The sequence below is a fragment of the Pelodiscus sinensis genome, chromosome 1, assembly GCF_052426305.1.
Source record: "Pelodiscus sinensis isolate ZL-2025 chromosome 1, ASM5242630v1, whole genome shotgun sequence".
NCBI lineage: Eukaryota > Metazoa > Chordata > Testudines > Trionychidae > Pelodiscus > Pelodiscus sinensis.
In genome coordinates, this window is record NC_143052.1 from 54,222,943 (window position 1) to 54,244,759 (window position 21,817).

The window sequence follows — 21,817 nt, forward strand, 5'->3', positions numbered from 1 at the left end:
CTATGCAAATAAAACCTTGTGAGTACACTGCACGTTAAAGTATGAGCCTGATATAACAATTATAAACAGTACTGCTACACTTGTAGTGAACTGAATTTACACATATATAATGGTATAGTTATATATCTGTCACAAACAATAGTTTGCTAAGATACATGAGTAATTATAAATAAAGCAAAGAAAAACCTTTCTGCTCCTTCCCCACATATATTTTTAAGAATGAACTGAAAATCTGAAGTGGTATGAGATGTAAAACACCATCAGTGCATCAAAAATGCTAATGTATTGTTGCTTAAAACAAGGTATTAATGTTAGTAAATAGCACAATATGGTAATGATTCTTCTTCTTCAAATGACTACACATGTCCATTCCATGGTCACCGTCTGCTAGAGTTTTTTCCCTCAATAGTACCATGTGAGCAGCGTCAGCTCCTTCTGGTGCCTCATATCATTGCACACAGTTACACTGCCCCCAACTTCTCTCAATTCCTTCTTACTACCTGTGATGGTTATTGGAGCTGAGATCTCTGTATTTCTAAAATCTTCCGTTGTCTTCTTGTTTATATAGTACCTATCATGTTAATTTGGCAATGGTTTTGTATATAGTTACCAATTAGAATAAGTTTAGTCTAGTTCTTAGTGTAGTAGACTGTTCATCGGTGTCTGGGTACTGGGTCTGATATAAGATGCATGCCACGCTCTCCTGGCTTTAAGGCCTTTCGCACCTATGGTAACCAGTGACATTCACTGACCCCAACCCAGGCTGACTGGAATGCCTAGGGGAAGCCCACATAGGTGACAAATGTCATATTTGAGGATTCAGGTCCCATTCACAAAAGGATAGGGCGGCCAAGCTGAAATATTGATTCATAACATCTGCGCTTCATCCTCCATCAGAACCTTCCTGTGCTGAACATGTCTAAGTTGGTCAGGTCCATTCTAGCTAGCCTCATGGTACCAAAGAAAAGACTTCATAAATTCTCAAAGAAGTAGTATTATTTGTATTACCATAGTGCCTAGAAGCCCCAGTCATGGACAAGGACCCTACTCTGCTGCTAAGCCATGTACACACACAGCCCAACAGGACTGTTCCTGTGACAGAGAAATTATAATCTAAATATAACACAAGAGACAACATATTGATTTAGACAGGGAACAATGTACAGTACATTAAAATACAATAACATTTTTCAAGTACAAGGAACATTGAGACAATATTGGTCAGCATCATTGGCAGTGGCATCAGCACCCCAAAAGCCTAACCATTGGCAAGTTTTTAGGAGTTCGTGTCCTAGGTAATTGAGGAATGAAGGGGAAAAACTAGCTTTAGTGAACTGTGAAGAGCTATTGCAGTGAACCTCCAATCCTGGTTCAGCGGGGCTGCTTATCTGTGTCTTTATAACAGATTCCTAAAGAAAGAGCATTAGCACTTCAGAATATTTTTCATCATGTTAGGAAATGTATTGTCTTAGTCCAATTCCACAATACAAATTGGCTTTTGAGATTCAGTGCTATTGCTTAATTCTTAGGGGAATATTGAGGATAAAAACATGAGTTAGAATTAACTAATGATGCAAAAAAATTGTTAAACTTATATTTAATAATTACAAGGAATTATGTTTTCTTTGTTTTTCAGCATATCCAGAATGGGTTGAACATATCAATGACACAGAGAGAGACATAGGCAGTGATCTATACTGGCCTTGTGTAGCCACAGGCAAGCCTATTCCAACAATCAGGTGGTTGAAAAATGGATTATCGGTTGGTATATTTCTATGTATTTTGTTGTGTTCATTGTTTATATAGACACTGAACATGATTTTAAAGCATACATTATTAAACAGAATTTTTGTGAATTATATGATACAGACCTTTGATAATTCAAACTGCATTAAGGAACAATTCTACCTCCCTTCCCCCCCAAACAAATCCCTTTTACCACATTAAACATGAATATGTCTCAAAATATTCATGGCAAAACAGAGATGTAAGAACTATTTAAAAATAAGATTGCTGCTCATATTATATTACTTGCAACTTTTCATGTATTTTATGAGAGAGAACATTGCAAATTTCAATTTTTTTTCATGGACATGAAGTGTAAAATAAAAGCACTGCCAAGTAGTTTAGACCCAATTTTATATCAGCTTTGCAACTGTTAACCATTTTGGAGTCATATATTCTGGGTCTTAAATATACATTAATTTTCTCTTCATCATTCTCAATAATTGCTTTGGTAGCCATTGATAGGGTTTCTCAATTTAGGTTTTAACTGATAAGCACTGATATGTCACCAACTATAGAAAAGGAAATGACGTTGATGTTTCTTCAGTAAATACCAGAAAAATACTAGAAATGCTTACTTGTTTCTAGGGGCTTGTCTACATGGATCAATAATGTGGATTACAAGGGTGTCATTTCTAAAGTGCACTCAAGTGTGTTGCATATTAATTGGTCTGTGTAGGCCTCATGAGTGTACATTAAAGTTTCCCTAGAGCAAGTTCACATAGTGTCATTTGAAATGGTATCAGATTAAAGTACGCTAGGGAACATTGCAGTGGGATTACTCATTTAAGTAAATAAAAGGAAAAAGCTCTGAAAAACCCTGATTTTGGTCAGATACGTAAGAATCAAATCTGCTACTAATATAAACCCAGAAAACGAAAATAATATACCCTAAAAATAGGGACTCGTAGTAATATATACTCTGGTTCTGTGAAACAGGCCAAAAAGAAGAGGGTTTACAAAAGTACTATCACGCTGTTGCATTTCCAGAGCTGTTTTGACAGTGATACTTGTATTCAGATAAAGACAATGGAGCACTGCTATTTTGGCTGTGAGCCTTGAGGAAAAACATGCAGGAGGAGGGAAAAGGAGAACAGGGATATCAGTGTCTGCCATATTGTAAAGGATTAAACCAAAACAAAACAATCCTATTTTATAGCTTCTGTGGCTATTACAAACAAATGATTTAACAAGCAAAATTACTTTACTATCTCTTTTTAAGTGGGCATTCACTGACAAAATCTACATACTGGATTCCAGAAAATATCATGTAGTTATCAAATAATATGCCACACGATCACAGTATGTTAGAATTAAAATATTATTTCTGATGAAAAAGAACAAAAATGTTCTCATTTCCATGAAAAGATTTTTGTTTCTAAATGGTTGATTGATTAAATAGGATTTTACATCCCTATGTTCAACATATTACAGTTGACCCTTATGTTAGGTCTAAAGCTGCCCAGCCTATTTTCTGCAAGAATATAGTTTATTCACTTAGTCACATTTTTAAAAATTATTATCTACTGTAGTTTAGAAAAGTACTGTTGCTGTTAGGGATTTTATTTTTCCCAAACTATATCAGGCACTTAATTATGTTTAGCATGCTATTGGTTAGAAGAAGCAAGATTCTCAAAGAAGCCCACATTAGTTCACATTGAAGTCCTTTAGAAGATTCTCATTGACTTCACTAGGAGGTAGAGTGAGCCTTAACAATGGCTGTACTAATGTTGTCATAAGGTAAAGTACTACAATATATTATAGATATTATCGTGCAGTTTGTTGAAGTAAAGCACATTGGCCTGGGCCGTTGGCTTAGTGCAGTGGTCTCCAACCTTTTTAAGCATGAGATCATTTTTTGAATTTAAATGCAATCCAAGATCTACCTGAAACCCAAATACCCTTGCCCTGACTCCTTTGTGTCACTTCTCTGAGGCCCCATCCCTGCTCACTCCATCCTCCTTCCCTCCTCCATCCTCCCTCGTTTTCACCAGTCAGGAGCAGAAGGTTGGGGTGCAGGCTCTGGTCTTAGATTAAGGGATCTAGAGGGGCTCTGAGCTGAGGCAGGCAGTAGGGGGGCCAGAGGCGGTTTGGATGTGGGGTGCTCAGGGCTAGGGCAGGGTCTTGGGATGCAGGAGGGGGTTCATTACTGGGAGAAGGTTTCGGGATGTGGGCACCAGTTGGGCATTGCTTACCTCAGGTGGTTCCTGGCTAGTGGTGCAGTGGGGCTAAGGCAGGCTCACCCCTGTCCTGGCCCTGCACCACTCCCCAAAACAGACAGCAAACTCCATCACAAGTCCTGTTGTGCCCCCTCTGTGCTCTGTAGCTCCTGAGGGGACAACTCCAAGGCAAAGGGCAGGAAATGCTCAGCAGTCTGCTAGGGGCAGCTGAAGTGCTGGACTTGATAACCTCTTGGCCAAACCAGTCAGGATCACCTGTCCGAGGCTCCAAGATCTACCAATAGATCCTGATCTACTGGTTGGTGACCACTGGCTTAGTGGATATGTTTGTTGTGTGCTAAGCATGTGGAAAAACAGATTTTGTTCCTTGTTCTCCAGTTTTCTTATCACTGGAGCTTCAGCACTGGGATTGTTAGATGCATCTCACACTAAGGTACATCATTGCTCAGCCATGATCCTTCCAGTCAAATAGGGAACAACATGGAGTCCTTGCATTCATATATATATATATATATATATATATATATATATATATATATATATATTGCCACGAGGTTTAGAATGTAAAGTAGGGAAATAATAAAGAATCCTCAGCATTTTAAAGGAATGTGAAAGATTCACCTCAAACACTAACACCAAAATAAAGAAGCATGGACAAATAGAAATCTTAGCAACTGTGTAGTGAATATGATATTCTTATTTTTCTGTTTTGTTTCTTTTTTTAGTTTCGGAGAGGTGAATTAAGAATACAAGGCCTGACTATCGAGGATGCTGGCATGTATCAATGTATAGCAGAAAATGTACATGGAATTATATATGCAAATGCTGAGCTGAAGGTTGTGGGTCAGTGAGATATCCTGCTTTTTTTTTTTTTTTTCCGTGTAAAAACACTTTCAAATCTTAACAAAATTGTGGTCAGATTTCAATATTTGCAAACTTTATATATAAAATATAGGGGTCATGGAACCACATTGCTTATTCTGTAATTTAATAACAGTATTTGCCATGTTCTTATTGAATATAGCTAAGATAATGTTTTAACACTGGAAATATTTAAACCCTCTACTGGAATACTACCAATAGGATGGGGTCCAAATGTTACCACCTTTAATTTTGTTATTACATTGTAAGAAATGTCCTCTGGATTATCACCTTTTCATGTTTACTTCGTGTAGCTGAAAACTTGGATGGCTCTAACATCAATGGCTTGTAGCACTTGTGTCTTATGCCTCCTCTCATGTTACCTACTCCCTTGAGCACACCCTGCTTTCTCCAGAATGCTAATCAACATACAACTTCTAAGTAACTACTGATGCTCCTGCTACCTGCTTCTTGCCCTCCCACAGCCTTTCAGAAGCCGATGCTGTGTAACCCATCTTTTTTACCCCATCTAGTGGCTAGACCACTTTTAGATATTTTAGTCTGTCACTACTTGCATGACAACTCATGTTGTTCTGAAACTCAAGCTGTAGAATCTCAGACGGTTAGATTCAGAGGTCCCATGTTCAGCCACCGTGAATAATCCCTCCATGGATGCCCTGGGCAGCTTTCACAGTCCTCATAGGTATTTCCTCAGCCCAGCTGGCTTGTGATCTTCTCATCTCACACCTGCTTTCAGCCCATGTCTGCTTCTCTACCTGCTAGCCCTTCTCCTCATCTTCTATCTCCTCATCTCCCTGCTTCTCTCCCACAGATACAGCTCTGCCCGGTGCATGGTCAATTCTGCCTTGTTACTTCTCAAGCTACCCAGCCTTTTTGTTCCCCTCCTTTCCTCCAGTTCTTCACCTCTCCTGCCACCAGTCTTGAGTTCCTCAGTTCACTACCCAGGAACACACCCTTTCACTACTCAACCAACACTCCTAGGGTATGTCTACACTAGCCCCCTAGTTCGAACTAACGAGGCTAATGTAGGCATTCCAAGTCACAAATGAAGCCCGGGATTTAAATATCCTGGGCTTCATTTGCATCTTCCCAGGCGCCGCCATTTTTAAATCCCCGTTAGTCCGAACTCCGTGCCCGCGGCTACACGCGCATGGAGTAGGTAATTCGAATTAGGATCTCTAATTCAAACTATCGGTACACCTCGTTCCACGAGGAGTAACAGTAGTTTGAATTAGAGATCCTAATTCGAACTACCTACTCCGTGCCGCATGTAGCTGCGGGCACAGAGTTCGGACTAAGGGGGATTTAAAAATGGCGGCGCCTGGGAAGATGCAAATGAAGCCCAGGATATTTAAATCCCGGGCTTCATTTGCAACTTCAAATGCCTACATTAGCCTCCCTAGTTTGAACTAGGGGGCTAGTGTAGATATACCCCCAGTTATTCCCCTCATCTCTTTTCAATTGTGACCCCATTACCAGACATCCACTACCAGATCCAGATCACTCAGAAACACATACATTTATAAATGAGAGGGTTAAAATTCTGTTTGCTTTGTTTGAGATTGATAAGATGTGAACTAAACTTTTAGTTCATTTTGCCTGTACAGCTGCAATCAACAGATTTATTTCCCTGAGCTGTGCACATTTTTGGTGACTTGTAAACCCTGTTGGTGCATAAAGACATAAGTCACTAAAATAGAGATGTGTCCTCTTATGATCAACTAGAGGAAATAGAGGAAAACTCAACCAGCCAAGGTCTGACCCCAGATATGTTGGACTGTCTGTCACTAAAATCATGTTGCTGAGCTCAGAATCTGACTGAACAAGAAACCAAATAGAAAACAACAGAAACTGTAAAGCCCAGGAACTGTCTACTGTTTCCTTTAGGGCTGTTTAAAAACAACTGCGAATATACAATGAATATTAAATTATTTTAAAAATTCTTGTGGCCTGTGAGGAAGCTGAATTTTTTAAAGTACTATATTATTGGATTTTTAAGTATTCACCACTAGATCCAAAGCCCATTAAGATCTGTGGGATTCTTTCTGTTAGTTTCAATTAGAGATGTAGAGCAAGCCCATAATATTGCAGGACTAAGCTCAGATGAAATTTGAGAAATCAACAGATAAGAACACAACATATGAATAGGTTATTGGTGTAGATAATTAGTCTGACCTTCCATTTTTAAAGAGCCAAATTTCTGTGTCTGGGCTCATTTACATAGTGGAAATTCTGGAGCCCAATTCCTGAATTCTTCATTGAGTCATATAAGGATTATCTTCTGACACCTCCATTCCCATGGTTGCTCAGACCATATCCCCCCTTGCTCTTCATGATTGTTGGGGCTCCCTCTTCATAACAGGGCTCTGTTCAAGTCACTGTATGGTCCTCGTCTTTAGGGGTATCAAAGTCTCACAGTAATAGAGAGGTGGCCATGTTAGTCTGATCTTGCTAAAACAAAAGGCAAAACTATGTAGCACTTTAAAGACTAACAAGATGGTTTCATAGGTGATGAGCTTTCCTGGGCCAGACCCACTTCCTCAGATCAGGCTCCCAGGGGTGCTGCCGCTTTGAAACGCAGGGAGCATGGGGTCAATGGGGGACTGCCCAGCAGGCCCCGTGCTTCCCGCGGTGCTTTCGCCTTTGAAATGTAGCAACATCCCTTATCAACTAATCAAAATTTAACATCCCTACTTCCAACAGATGAGCCTCCCGTTTGTAGCAGAAATTCTTATTATTAGACTCTACATGTATGGCCCTAAACTATGTACTATTGAATTGCATCCCATTTTTTCATGCCATTATTCGAGGTCATCCAGATCATATTCCAATCCTATATAATTTCCAGTTCTCCTCTATGTTCCTTCTCCCCTTTAGCCAGTTCCCAGTCCACCTTATGATCCTTATGCTGATACCAATCTTCCCTATTGTAACAGATAATTTCCCATGTGGTGCCATGAAATCCAAATATAAAAAACATCGTTATTTTCTTAAAGAAGGGAATCAAATTAGTTGGCATAATTTTACCTTTGTAAACCCACGTGCATTACATCCCCTTTACCATTAACCTTCATGAATTTAATTATTTTTTCCTTCACAATTGGTTCTAAAGTCTTGCACACTACTGAGGTCACACTAGCTGGTCTGTAATTATTTAGATCCTTCTTTTTCCCTTCATTATAGTTGTGTGTGTTTCAATACACCTGATTATCTTTAATGTCCTAACACCAACTATATAATATACACTGTCAAAAATATGAAAAGTGTCTACATGTTGCTTTTTCTCTTTAGCTTCACCTCCTAATTTTGAACTGAACCCAATGAAGAAGAAGATATTGGCTGCAAAAGGAGGCCGTGTAATAATTGAATGTAAACCTAAAGCTGCTCCTAAACCAAAATTCTCATGGAGCAAAGGAACAGAATTGCTTGTAAATGGGAGCAGGTCAGTATTGGTTCTAGAGAGCATGACAGGTCTCAGAATAGTTTTATGATACCTGTATATTAATGTTTAAATTTTATTCTAGATTTTTATTGACAGGTTCTTCAATTCTTGCAAAATTGAAGCAAAGAACCATTCTTAATTAAATTCTTTATTTTTATTTTTTCATAATGAAAAATTAAAAACACTAATTCTCATTTTGTATATAAATCTTCCTTGTAAATTTGCAGTTCCACTAGTACATTTGCTAAGGATTAGCCATGAGATATTGGCTGTAGGTTTGGCAGGGCAGTACTTTAATCGTCTGTGACTTTCACTTGTCCTGTTTTTACCATGATCCTGCTTGCTGCTGTTCTTCAGAGTTGAAATACATTAATAATTCATGAAGGAGAAAAGAAATTACTTAGCAGTAAATGGAGTTGTCTGAAGGTACACTGCATGCCACTGGTATCGGAATGTAGGGTATGTGTAGCTGCAAACTACAGTATAATCTTTGATAGAGAGAGGCAGGTGGGAAAGGTTCTGGAATTTCCCAAATGCATCTCCCTGCCAGAGCATTTCCTCACTGGCTGATCTTTCACTGTTGAGAAGAAAGGTTCTGGCAGCTCCCACAGCTGGAACCTTTCCATGCATCAGGGAGCTGTCAAAGCTTTCCCCCCCACTTTGCTGGGGGCCATAGAGAGAAGCTTCAGACGCTTCCTGTGGTGGGGAGTGGCTCCAAAAGCCGAGAGGCAGAGGGACACTACAACTGGGGTTATAGCTGGGTTTAGTTGGAGTTGGCCCTGCTTTGAGCAGAGGGTTGGATTAAATGACTCCTGAGGTCATGTCCAGCTATAATCTTCCATGATTCTGTGAACTGCTAAAAATAGATAATTGCAGTAACAAATGTGCAGGCTGGTGTGGTCCTGCCATTCAAGGAACAGATTGTGGAATCATTGTGGAAAGTTCTCTTGTGAAGGGGTCTATCCTCACATGAGCACCCCTCTGGGGCCGAGGGTGTTTCGTACTTTCTCTGTCTGTCTGCTGGAGAGTAGGTGTCTGATATGTGGCCTGGGACCAGGTTTCTTTTACCCCCTTGCTGTGGCCATGAGGGTTGGGGGTGGGGTGAAACCCAGGCTTGGCTGCTCCTCTGGGTGTTGGCACAGGGACCCTATAAGTAGCAGTTGCCTACTACAAATCTGCTACTGACTTGTTCCCTGGGCCACTTCCCCAGGATGCTGCTCTGTCCCAAAATCTCAGGATTCTGAGACTTGACTCTGAATGCATCCTGTAGTCAGCTATGACTAGTCTCTGACCACTGAACCTGGGTCTCACCCAGGCCTAAAGTTCAGCCACTACTTTGAGCTGTCCTCAGTGCTTTTGTCCTCACAGTCAGTCCATAGATCCAGCTGGGTTGAACTCCTGTGAGGAGCTGCTAGGCCCTAGCCCAGCAGCTTCTTTTATACTGGCCTGCTGGGCCCTGATTGACTGCTGCAAAGACAGCCCCTCTATCCTGCTTGGAGGACCTCTCTTCTGCTCCTCTTGCTGGGGCAGGCTGTGGCAAGGCCTCCAGCCTCCAGTAGGGAGCGTCAAGGCTTAGTCTACCTTGTCACAACTCTGAAAACATGCTCATTGTGCAGTGGCTGTCAAAAAACCAAACATGATACTAGGAACTATTAGGAATGATAACACAGAAAATATCATAATGCCCATACCTTGAATAGTGCATGCAGTTATGAACGTAAGAGCATAAGAATGGCCGTACTGGATCAGATCAATGGTCCATCCAGCCCAGTATCCTGTCTGCTGACAGTGGCCAATGCCAGATGCCCCAGAGGGAGGGAACACAACAGGTAATCCTCATGTGATCCCTCCCCTGTCACCCACCCCCAGAGAAACAGAGGCTAGGGACACCATTCCTGCCCATCCTTGCCAATATTTATTGATGAACCTAATCTCCATGAATCTATCTAGCTCTTTTTTGAACCCTGTTAGTCCTAGCCTTCATCACATCCTTTGGCAAGGAGTTCCACAGGTTGACCGTGTGCTAAGTGAAGAAAAACTTCCTTTTGTTTGTTTGAAACATGCTGCCTATTGATTTAGTTTGCCATAGTTCTTATATAGTGGGAATAAGTAAATAACATTTCCTTATTCATTTTTCCACATCAGTCATGATTTTATAGACCTCTATCATATCCCCCCTTAGTCTCCTCTTTTCTAAGTGGAAAACTTCAAGTCTTTTTAATCTCTCTTCATATGGGACCTGTTCCAAACCCCTAATCTTTTTTGTTGCCCTTTTCTGAACCTTTTCCAATGCCAATATATCTTTTTTGAGATGAGGCGATCACATCTATACACAGTAATCAAGATGTGGGCATACCATGGTTTTATATAGAGGCATCAAGATATTTTCTGTCTTCTTCTCTATCCCTTTTTTAATCATTCCTAACATTCTGTTTGCTTTTTTACTGCCGCTGCAACCTGAGTGGATGTTTTCAGAGAACTATCCACAATGATGCCAAAATCTCTCTCTTGAGTAGTTGTAGCTAAATTAGTCCCCATCATATTGTATGTATAGTTGGGATTATTTCTTCCAGCGTGCATTACTTTGCATTTATCAACATTAGACAGTTTTGGTTACTCCATTTCAAAAAGAGATTAACATTAAAAAAACAGAACGATAACAAAAAATAGGGGTAAGGAACAGCTTCTATGTGACAGGGAGAGTGTAACTGTTCACCTTAGAAAAGAGACAGCTAAGGGTGGATATGAGAGAGAATGATACAGTCGGAATTGATATGGAGGAAGTTATTTACCCGTGATATAATGTGTAAACCTGTGGTTACACAATAAAATTACTAGGCAGCAGGTTTAAAATAAATATAAAGAAATTCTTCACATGGTGCACAACCTATGGAACTTGTTGGAGCTGTTGTGAAGGCAAAAGGTACAACTGGATTAAAAAAGGAATTAGTTCAGTTAATGGAGCATATCAATGGCCATTAGCCAGAATAGTCAGAGATGGAACCCCATGCTTTGGATGTTCCTAATCCTCTGACTGCCAGAAGCTGGGATTGGGCTATAGTTGATGGACCACTCAATAAATTGTCCTGCTCTGCTCACTTCCTCTGAGGCATCTGTTAGAAGACCAGATACTGGACTAGAAAGACCATTTGTCTGACACAATATAGATATTCTTACGTATCCCGAGTATATATCTTCTACATATGCACAGTGCTCCTTGCTCCTCACCCACTCTGACTTGGTGAGGGAATAAAAACAAATCTGGACTCACGATCTCTTGAACTCTCAGGTTTTAAGATCAATTTAACTATAAGTTCCCTATTCTGATTATACTGCCACTGTGTTTCACTGATTTACAAGCATGATGCACAGCTCCTGTGCTGTGAAACAGCAGAGGCATTATTGCTGGAGTATGCCAATTGTATGTCAGTAGCCTGTTGGCAATTTACAGATATACCATGCAGATACATTGACAAAGGCATACAGAAAATCTTTACTTACACTCGGTATAATTAAAAATTGATTTAATGCTTAATATAATGTTTCTCTACTTTATTTCTCTGAAATATATACGCTGCTATGTTCTTCAGTTCCTGGTTTTTGTCATAGCTCTGTAAGGGTATGTCTACACTACCACCCTAGTTCGAACTAGGGTGGTAATGTAGGCAACCGGAGTTGCAAATGAAGCACGGGATTTGAATTTTCTGGGCTTCATTTGCATAATGAACGAGGTGTACCGGTAGTTCGGATTAGAGAGCCTAATCCGAACTACCTACTCTATGCCGCGTGTAGCCGTGGGCACGGAGTCCAAACTACCAGGGCTTTAAAAATGGCGGCGCCCGGCATGATGCAAATGAAGCCCGGGATATTTAAATCCCGGGCTTCATTTGCAACTTTGGTTGCCTACATTAAACACCCTAGTTCAAACTAGGGTGGTAGTGTAGACATACTCTAATAGAGTTTAAAGAGAAGCTAGATAATTTCATGGAGGTTAGGTCCATAAAAGGCTATTAGCCAGGGGATAAAATGGTGCCCTTGGCCTCTGTCTGTCAGAGGCTGGAGAGGGATGGCAGGAGACAAATCGTTTGATCATTGTCTTCGGTCCACCCTCTCTGGGGCACCTGGTGCTGGCCACTGTCAGTAGACAGGATACTGGGCTAGATGGACCTTTGGTCTGACCCAGTACGGCCATTCTTATGTTCTTATGTTCTTATATTTACAGCCCAAGACCAGGGGTCCTCCTCTATAAGGCACACCAAACCAGGCACAAAGAGCACTTCTGTTTGCCACGCTGGCTAGCCAAAAGTCACACACAGAGTCTCCTACACACTCCAGCTTCTTCTGTATGACAACTAGTACCTCACCGTACACAGATAATTATGAAAATCAGTCTCACCAAATCTGAACCGCTTCTTCTGATCCCAAGGGAACAGCCCCATTCTTAGGTCAATTCATACCTCAGATTTTACCCAAAAGAGCATGCAGAGCCAATCCTTTAAAATCGAAAGGCTTATTAGTAAAGAAAGAAAGAAAAGGTTGAGAGTAAAATTGTTAAAGGAAACTAATTACATACACCAATTATGGTGGAAAAGTCTGCTTTCTTATAAGTCTCTGGAATACAACCTTTGTTAGGATGGGTCATCAGCTCATCTGGGTTCAATTCATAGCAAAGATGCTCCTGAAGTGATGACCTGGAGTGAAGATAAATAGAGGAACCTCAAGGGTCCTTTTCATAATCTTGCCCATGTGGATGGAATTCCATTCTTCTCACTGGGTGTGTCTCAACTACATGGCTCCGTCAATGGAGCCATGTAGATTAGGAAGGACGGCAAAGGGAAATGAGGCGGCGATTTAAATAATCGCCTCTTCATTTAAATCAAAATGGCTGCCACACTACACCTATCAGCTGATTGTCGGCACAGCGCGGCAGTCTAGATGGAGATCTGCCGACCCCAGAACCCTTTGTTGGAACATCCTTTATGCCTCGTGAAACGAGGCTTTCAGAATCTGCCAACGAAGGGTTCTGGGATCAGCAGACCTCTGTCCTGACTGCCGCGTTGTGCCAACAGTCAGCTGATCAGTGCAGTGTGGCAGCCATTTTGATTTAAATGAAGTGCCGATTATTTAAATCGCCGCCTCATTTCCCTTTTTCAAGTAAATTAATCTGCATGGCTCCGTTGATGGAGCCATGTAGTTTAGACGTACCCACTGTGTGAAAGTACCTCCCCAACTGGAATTTGCCACATGAGTAAGTCACCTGTCTGTGCATGACTCAGCACTTTAGGCAACCAGCTGGTCTGCAGGTTCACAGCAAAATTCCACAGATGGGGATCGGCACCACTTAAAGTCCATTGTCAGTCAAGTACTCCAATTCACTTGACTGTCCGCCCTTTCAGAGTAGGTGGGTGAAGCCAGTTGATATATCCCAGAAGCAAATATTTGAAATACCGGTACAAAGCCAATATTTGTAAGTTCAAATACAAAAACCATATGTGCATATGAATAGAAGACACAGAATCAGTGAATCATCTGCTTTCAATAGACACCTCACTTGGCCTACTTGGTACAAAATTTAGTACAAACATACAACAGTGGTTGTAACAGTGTTTTGCATGTTCATATCAGAGTGCCTCTGCCATGAGGATTATATGAATCACAATCACCTGGAATTGGTTAGGCTGGTGACTGAATGTTTCTCCTGATTTATCATATACCTGTCTCTATTTGTTCCCACCCAACCCCAGCTCTTTCTTTCTTTCTTTCTTTCTTTCTTTCTTTCTTTCTTTCTTTCTTTCTTTCTTTCTTTCTTTCTTTCTTTCTTTCTTTCTTTCTTTCTTTCTTTCTTTCTTTCTTTCTTGTCAGATTGTGAATTCTCTGTTCCAAACTTCCTTTGTTTCACTCACTTGTGCTGTGCCTGGCACATCAGCGCCTTGGCACCTCTGGGAGCTAGCTACATTTTCATTGTGGTGGTTCCTACTGCATAGATGTATTTAATATTTTTATGCAAACTAATTATATTTATTTTATCTAGATGCTAAACTATGATATTACTTGAAGAGAGACTATAATCAGCCAAAGAAAATTAGTCTGGTTGTCTCATCCCAATCCATAGTGTGAATTTGTCTGTATGGTTTGGAAATCCCTGCTAAAACAAAACAAAACAAAAACAAACAAAAAACAGGAGTGAAATTGTAGGGCGATGGTAGGTCAAAATATCATTGGCAATGTTAACTGGAATAGCTTCCTTAGCACCTAGTTATAGTCCTTCTAATTCATCTTTCAATTATTTGAGTCTTAAACCTATACAACTAAAAGAAAAATATTGGATAGAACATAAATCTGTGGAATACATCCCCCCAATTTAAATTGCATCCTTTATTGCCAATTCTATTAACCATGCCTAACTCTGGTTAAACCTTGAATGGGTGCTTGAGCATTTACAAATGCAATAATTAGACTGCAGCCATTGAGAGACCCTTATGAGGTTTTTTTAACATATTCAGGGATATCCATGGGAAACACAGTTCTTTCTGACAAAAATAACTATTTTAATTCATAGTATATTTTCACACTTTCAATAGGATATCTATTTGGGATGATGGTAGCCTGGAAATTGTTAATATCACAAGGTTGGATCAAGGCAGCTACACATGTTTTGCAGAAAATAACCGAGGAAAAGCTAACAGTACTGGTACTTTGGAAATCACAGGTAAAACTGCATTTTTGTTAGTTTGTTGCACATAACATGCCTCTTCAGGCCAAGACAGAGGGAGAGAGATGGGTCCATGACCATCCTCCTCCCTTCCTCTCCTTGGCTCCTCTTTGTTTCTTTTTCAGAGTGTTGTGGGGGTTAGTGAGTAATGCAATTAAATAAAACATTTATTTGAATTTACAAGCTGGTTTCATTCATCCAAATAAATGTGCTGATGTAACACATTGCCGTACTGGTATTAGGTGCTGATATATTTAATCAACTTTTTACAGCCCCTTTTATATAACTGCAGGGAGGAGAAAGGGAAGATAGTGTTCATGAGCATCTGTCTGCCAGGCATCTAAAAAACCAACACACATTTGTGTGTTAAATGTATATGAAAAGAAAACAATTCCTGCAGCCAGGCTGTCTGTGGCAGTCTTGTTCAGCAACATGATGCCACAAGACAAACTTTACAACAGAAGAGTCACTCCATCAGAACAACATTTTTTGTAACTAATTCCCTGGACCACATGCAGTGATGTTTCAAATAGTCCGAAGAGTTTATTTTTAATCACAAGGTCTGTTTAATTAGTATAGTTATTTATTTCTCTTTATATTTTGTAGCTTTGTTTTTAAATCACTACATTCATCATTCTTAGTGTTCTGGAAACTTGTGTAAACAAATATACAACCCCTTTAAAGTGATACTATACATTTTAGAATAAACAAAATCACTGACTTAAATGATCTCTAAAGGTAAATATTTAAAACGTGTGTTTATAAACTAAACATAAGCCATTTCATTTTGTACCTGAGGACTCGGAGCTAGCTCATTTAAGGAGAGAAACCTAATGAAAGTTGCATCGCAACTTTAAAAAACAGTGATGACCGGCTAGTTGACAGATTTCAAAACTTAACACCTGTCATGGACATGGAAATTTGCCCTAGCCCTGTGTCCGCATGCTGGGGTGTGTCTGCACTTGTCAGTAAAAGGTTCTGGAAGTGGAAAGGTGGGGCAGAAAGTTTTCCGGAGCTCTCCACTGCCAGAGATTTTCCCGCTGTGGGAGTTTTTTCCTGTGGTCATGGAAAGCTCCAGCAGAGCCTCTGGGGAAACACCGCTGTAGATAAGTGGCACACCTTGGGCAAGTAGGGTGGGGTATGTACTTGTGTACATTTTCACATCCTTTAGGCATGTCTTTGTTCACCTGAACCATACCTCAGCTAAATCTCTATCCTGTTATTTGTACCTGTGCTATATGGCTACATGAGTATGTAAACCCCACCACTGAAAGAAGAATGCAATGTAGACGTATCCCAAAATGACAGAAGACTTTACAATAAAAAACAAAATCCAGCAATAATTATAAAATCAGCTACCAAATGTACACACACGTACTAAAATACCATTCCCTTCTGTAACACTACACTCTTTGGTGTCTAAGCATGTGCCAGCTAAATTAGATCTGTATAGCAAGATCCCTGAGAAACCTCACGGCATCTCCTGCTCATTTATTCTTTTTCATAATTATAGAACACTCTGAGATTATACATATTTTCTTCTTTTTTTCTATTCTTCTTTGACTCTTCCCAAAATAACTATTTGCATTTCATGCATAATTAAACATTGTTTCTGAACAGATAGATTACAGTCCCCCATTACAGGGTAGAGCAGTGGAAACGAGAGCACTGAGCAGTTCTCCCCATTCTTTAATTATACAATTTTTTTAAAAATTGTAAGGAACAAAAAAATGCATGATGGGTCCTGCAAAATGGGTCCTCTGATGTCTGTTCTGTAAATACAAATAACTCAGCATATAGCTGAGTATAGTCATCATGATCAGAGGTTAAAAATATGTATTCTCAGAGAATGAGCAAACAAAGGGCAAGGCATTTCAGGAGTAAGAGTGTTGGCACTTTCCTTAGGATCGCTCTCACTCCCCATTGTAGTCTGTTTCCCCCCTTTTGAAATGTAGTTGCATAAATAACATGTAAATCAGTTTGTTCTTTTCATGTCTGATCAAACAGCTAGATTTGCATCTGTGTATGTACTTATTAGAATTTTCCATGTTTCCTTTTAACTTCACAGAAGCTACAAGGATTACCTTAGCGCCAACTAATGTTGATGTCACAGTTGGAGAGAATGCCACCATGCAGTGTATTGCATCCTATGATACCACGTTAGACCTGACATTTATTTGGTCTCTTAATGGCTACATGATAGATTTTGAAAAAGAGCATGATCATTATGAAAGGAGTGTTATGGTAAGATTCCGCTGACCTTCATTTGATATTCTAAACTCTGGTTTTTGGTATCATGGAATACATGGGCTATGTCTACACTGGCACGATCTTGCGCCAGAAGTATGCAAATGAGGCTAAGCGTGGAATATTGCCAAGCCTCATTTGCATACCTAATGACCCGCCATTTTTGCAGAAGAGGCTCTTGCGCCAGAAGGAGCATCTACACTGCCCCTTCTTGTGCAAGAAAAACCCTCTTGCGCAATGCCACTATGCTGATTATTTTCAGGAAGAACGGCATTGCGCAAGAAGGTTTTTCTTGTACAAGAAGGGGCAGTGTAGATGCTCCTTCTGGCGCAAGAGCCTCTTCCGCAAAATGGCGGCTCATTAGGTATGCAAATGCGGCTCGACAATATTCCACGCTTAGCCTCATTCGCATACTTCTGGCGCAAGATCGCGTCAGTGTAGACATAGCCATGGTGTTTTCTGTATATTCAGGTTCATTGATTCACGCCCAGGAAAATGCATCTGGACTCACCTATTAAAGATACCTAGAATTATAAAATAAGGTCAAGTTCTCTGTTATTTACAGTTCATTAGTCACTTCACAATACAGAAATGAAGAAGTTGTTTATAAAATTTTGTATGTTCTAACATTTTTCTTTAGTGGTTCCCATTTTTCACTATAACAGCTTTTGTGGAATACCTGGTCACCATACTAGGGTTTGTTGAATTCTGATGAAAAAAATTGTCTGACAAATGCCGCTCTCTTTTTCTGATTATGAATTGTTCATAAACCTCTCCTGACTTGTTGGAATGTATATGAATAATTTAAACGGATGAATTGCAGCCAGTGTGCTATGTTAAATAGGTCACTTTGACTATTCACAGTATGCACCTTATAAGGACAAATTATGTGAGCCCTTCACTCCCTACATGTTTTTCTCTTGACTTCAAAGGAGTACTTATGTGAATAACTTTATCCTAATATAAATAAGACATTTGTAGTCTGGTCCATAGTGTCATTTGGAAATGGCCTGCTGAAATATTTAAAATGAAAGAACAATGAATAATAAATCATAGTGAATAGGTAGGCTATCATCAGACATAGCACAAATAATCTCTAACGGGAAAGGTATCTGTCTTCCAGAATGTGAATGACAGAAGATGGATCACTTGATAATTGCCACCTTCTGTTCACTCCCTCCAAAGCTGTTGTCACACAGCAGGATATTGAGCTAGTAGACCATTGGTCTGACTCTGTATGGCTATTCTTATGTTCGTATATGTGTATATTGATTATTTCTGTCTCTGCTTTCTAATGAATATTTCCAGGGTCTGGCATAAGATGCTGAGTAGGAGAAAAAATTCAATAAGCATTCAGTCCGAGGTTTCATTTAAGGCTAAACAAGCTAATACAAAGTAACTCATTTTGGCACACATACAGAGGCATCCCAGATATTGTTAATGAGTACATGAAGTTATCTTGTTCCATCTGGTAGGACATTTCTCAGACAAGCACAAAATTTTGACTTGGATAGAAATCTTCTCTGGTTCAGTGTGTTCCCTGGTGTCGTCATATTTTAGCCTAAATATCTACAACATATTAGGGTCATACATGGTATATATTTATTTCCATATGCAGAAAGCTCCCATCCTGTAGCTTTGTGTGATTATGCAAAATTTAAATTATATAAAAAATGCACAACCATAAATTCAAAATACGGACAAGTTATCCAACCCAAACTATACAAACTAAAAAAAAAAAAAAAAAAGCCCAAAATAAACAGCAGTAAAATAATAGCTCCCAAATCTTGCTATTCTCAACCATCAGCCCACCCTCTTATCAAAATCTTAAGAAAAACATTGGATTTTCCCACATGCCTAAGGTTAACCAATCCTGGTGCAGACTGCACATATGCGACCAAGCCCCAGAATTAAGCACCCATCACAGAAAAAGATGTCACCACTCTCCTTAATTTTAAACCAGGAAATGTTAACTCATTATATCTGCTAACCACAATTTAGGTGGTAATATATAGAGAGAACGGCCTTTATGGTAGGCTGGCCATGAACCACTTAGGGTTTGACAGTGGTAAATCGTGTGCTAAGCTGCACATAAAAGTTTACCAACATTTTAATATTCCATTCTTGGAGTCTTTCTGATTCCTAGACAGGCAAGGCTGTCTGATTTGGTGATTAAAAAATTTGGTTCTTTTTTTCCTTTCTCTATTTTTTAAATGTCAGTCCTTATAGCTGCAATAAAATTAAATACAAAATAATTTACAAATCAGAAGCAGAACTTAAACAAGATTTGCTTAACCCTGACTGTTATCATGGAGCTGTAATCATAAACATAAAAATGAAACATTCTGCCCAGGAGCATGCATATGATATGCATAATATCAACAGTCCCAAAAGATCACATTACTCAGTTCTCAGTACAATTTGGATCTACTTGAAATTTTTTTGATAGGATGATTTTATGTCAAAAAATTCAGTTTAATCAAAATTGAATTGTTTTATGGTAAATAGGATGAAATTCAATAGGGACAAATACAAAGTACTCCACTTAGGAAACAACAATACATTGCACACATACAAAATGGGAAATGACTGCCTACGAAGGAGTACTGTGGAAAGGGATATAAGATTCATAATGGCCCACAAACTAAATATGATTCAGCAGTGTAACATTGTTGCAAAAACAGCAAACATCATTCTAGGATGTATTAGCAGGAATGTTGTAAGCAGGACACAAGAACTAATTCTTTCCCTCTGTTCCACATTGGTTAGGCTTAAATTGAAATATTGTGTCCTGGTCTGGGCACCATGTTTCAGGAAATGTGGTCAAATTGGAAAAGTCCAAAGAAGAGCAACAAAAATAATTAAAGGTCTAGAAAACATGATCTGTAACTGAACATTGAAAGAATATTAGATTTGTTTAGTCTGCAACAGATAAGACTGAGAAGGGACATAACATCTTTTAAGTACCTTGTAACTCCTGATGATAGGACAAGAACCATTAAAATGCATCAAGGGAGGTTTAGGTTGGACATTAGAATAAACTTTGTAAGTGCCAGGGTGGTAAACCACTGGAATGAATTGCCTAGCATATTGTGGAATCCCTACTACTGGAGATTTTTAAGAGTATGTTAGACAAAGACCTGTAAGGGATGGTATAGATGATGCTTGGTCCTGCCATAAGTGCAGGAGACTCTTCTAGTTGTATTATTCTATGGAAATGTGTCAATTTTGATCAGTTTTTCAGGAAAATGTCAACATGTTTCAATGTTGTTCATATATATGTATTATAATAAAATATTAATGTTATATTAAATGTCTATATATTTAATATAGTCATAATACATTAATATAACATATAAAACTTTAATATATTAATATGATATACAAGTTTAATGAAATAATGAAGTCAAGCATTAAAATGAAACATTTCAACACTATGAAAATGAAACATTTTGACTGTACTGAATGAAAATTTTCCAGAAAAGAATTTTTAAAAATAATCAGAAATTTAAAAAAAAATCTTTTTATAAAAGTTATAAAAATTTCCATGGGAAATTTTGGTTCTTGGCAACCTCTAGTCCTAATATATTTGTTTATTGTGAAGGTTAGTAGAAGCCCTCTTAATATCTTTCAATGAGAATTTGTCTGTACTCTGACATCGGACAAAGAAAGTAGTGTTCTAATGTCAGTTTCAGAGTAATAAAGTTCAAATACTTCAGGTTCGTTCCTGCAAAATACCTTATTGAAATCTGTGTTTCTGAACTCCAATAGTAGCATAATAAACATCTCTAGAAATGTACTTTATAGTTATAACCATCTCATTGCCATTAAAGAAAATGATAATTTCCATGTTTACATCTGAGCATTGCTTTACTGATGTGTATTTAAATTGCACTTCTGCACTGGACTCGCTATTTTGATGTTCCAGTAAACCTTATTCCAGGAGGAGTAAGGTGCATTTCAGAATAAAGATTTATTTCAAAATAAGAGCTGTGTAAACAGCGCCAAATTATTTCAAAATAAAGTATTTTGAAATTGACTCAAAATAAGCTTCGCAATTTGCATAGTTCAAATTGCGTAACTTATGTCGAGCTCCACATGCAGTGTAGAAGCACCCTTAATGTACATCAGGGAAAACACCAGAGACGGAGTGGAGTGATTTAAAATTAACTGCCAATGTTAACACCAAACAAATCATTCTGGGACAGCCTTTAAGAGAGCACTGAGGGTACGTCTACACTACAGCGCTAGTTCGAACTAACTTAGTTTGAATTAGTTAATTTGAACTAAGCTAATTCGAACTAACGCGTCTAGAACTAAAAACTAATTCGAATTAGCATTTTGCTAATTCGAACTAGCAAGTCCACATTGAGTGGACTCTGAACAGGGCTTAAGGCTGGCCGGAAGCAGTGCCGGCAGGGCATCAGATGAGGACTTAGAGTGTGGAGATGCTGTCTCAGGCTAGCCGAGGGGTGCGCTTAAAGGGTCCCGACCCCCACCCCGGACAGACAGTTCTAAGGGCTGCCCCGCTTGAAAACCAGTCCTGGCTTGGAGTGCCCGAAGTACCCA

General features: G+C 39.2%; 1 protein-coding gene across 9 annotated transcripts in view; it reads left to right on the forward strand.

Moving 5' to 3' along the window:
* CNTN1 (contactin 1) overlaps nt 1-21,817 on the forward strand; it is a 396,144-nt gene that overhangs the window by 258,427 nt on the left and 115,900 nt on the right. For all 9 annotated transcript variants that reach the window (XM_075930057.2, XM_075930017.2, XM_075930024.2 and 6 more), the window contains 5 exons: nt 1,637-1,761; nt 4,691-4,808; nt 8,139-8,289; nt 14,871-14,998; nt 17,070-17,245. In XM_075930057.2, coding sequence (XP_075786172.2) covers nt 1,637-1,761; nt 4,691-4,808; nt 8,139-8,289; nt 14,871-14,998; nt 17,070-17,245 — 698 coding nt within the window. The remainder of the gene's footprint in view (nt 1-1,636; nt 1,762-4,690; nt 4,809-8,138; nt 8,290-14,870; nt 14,999-17,069; nt 17,246-21,817) is intronic.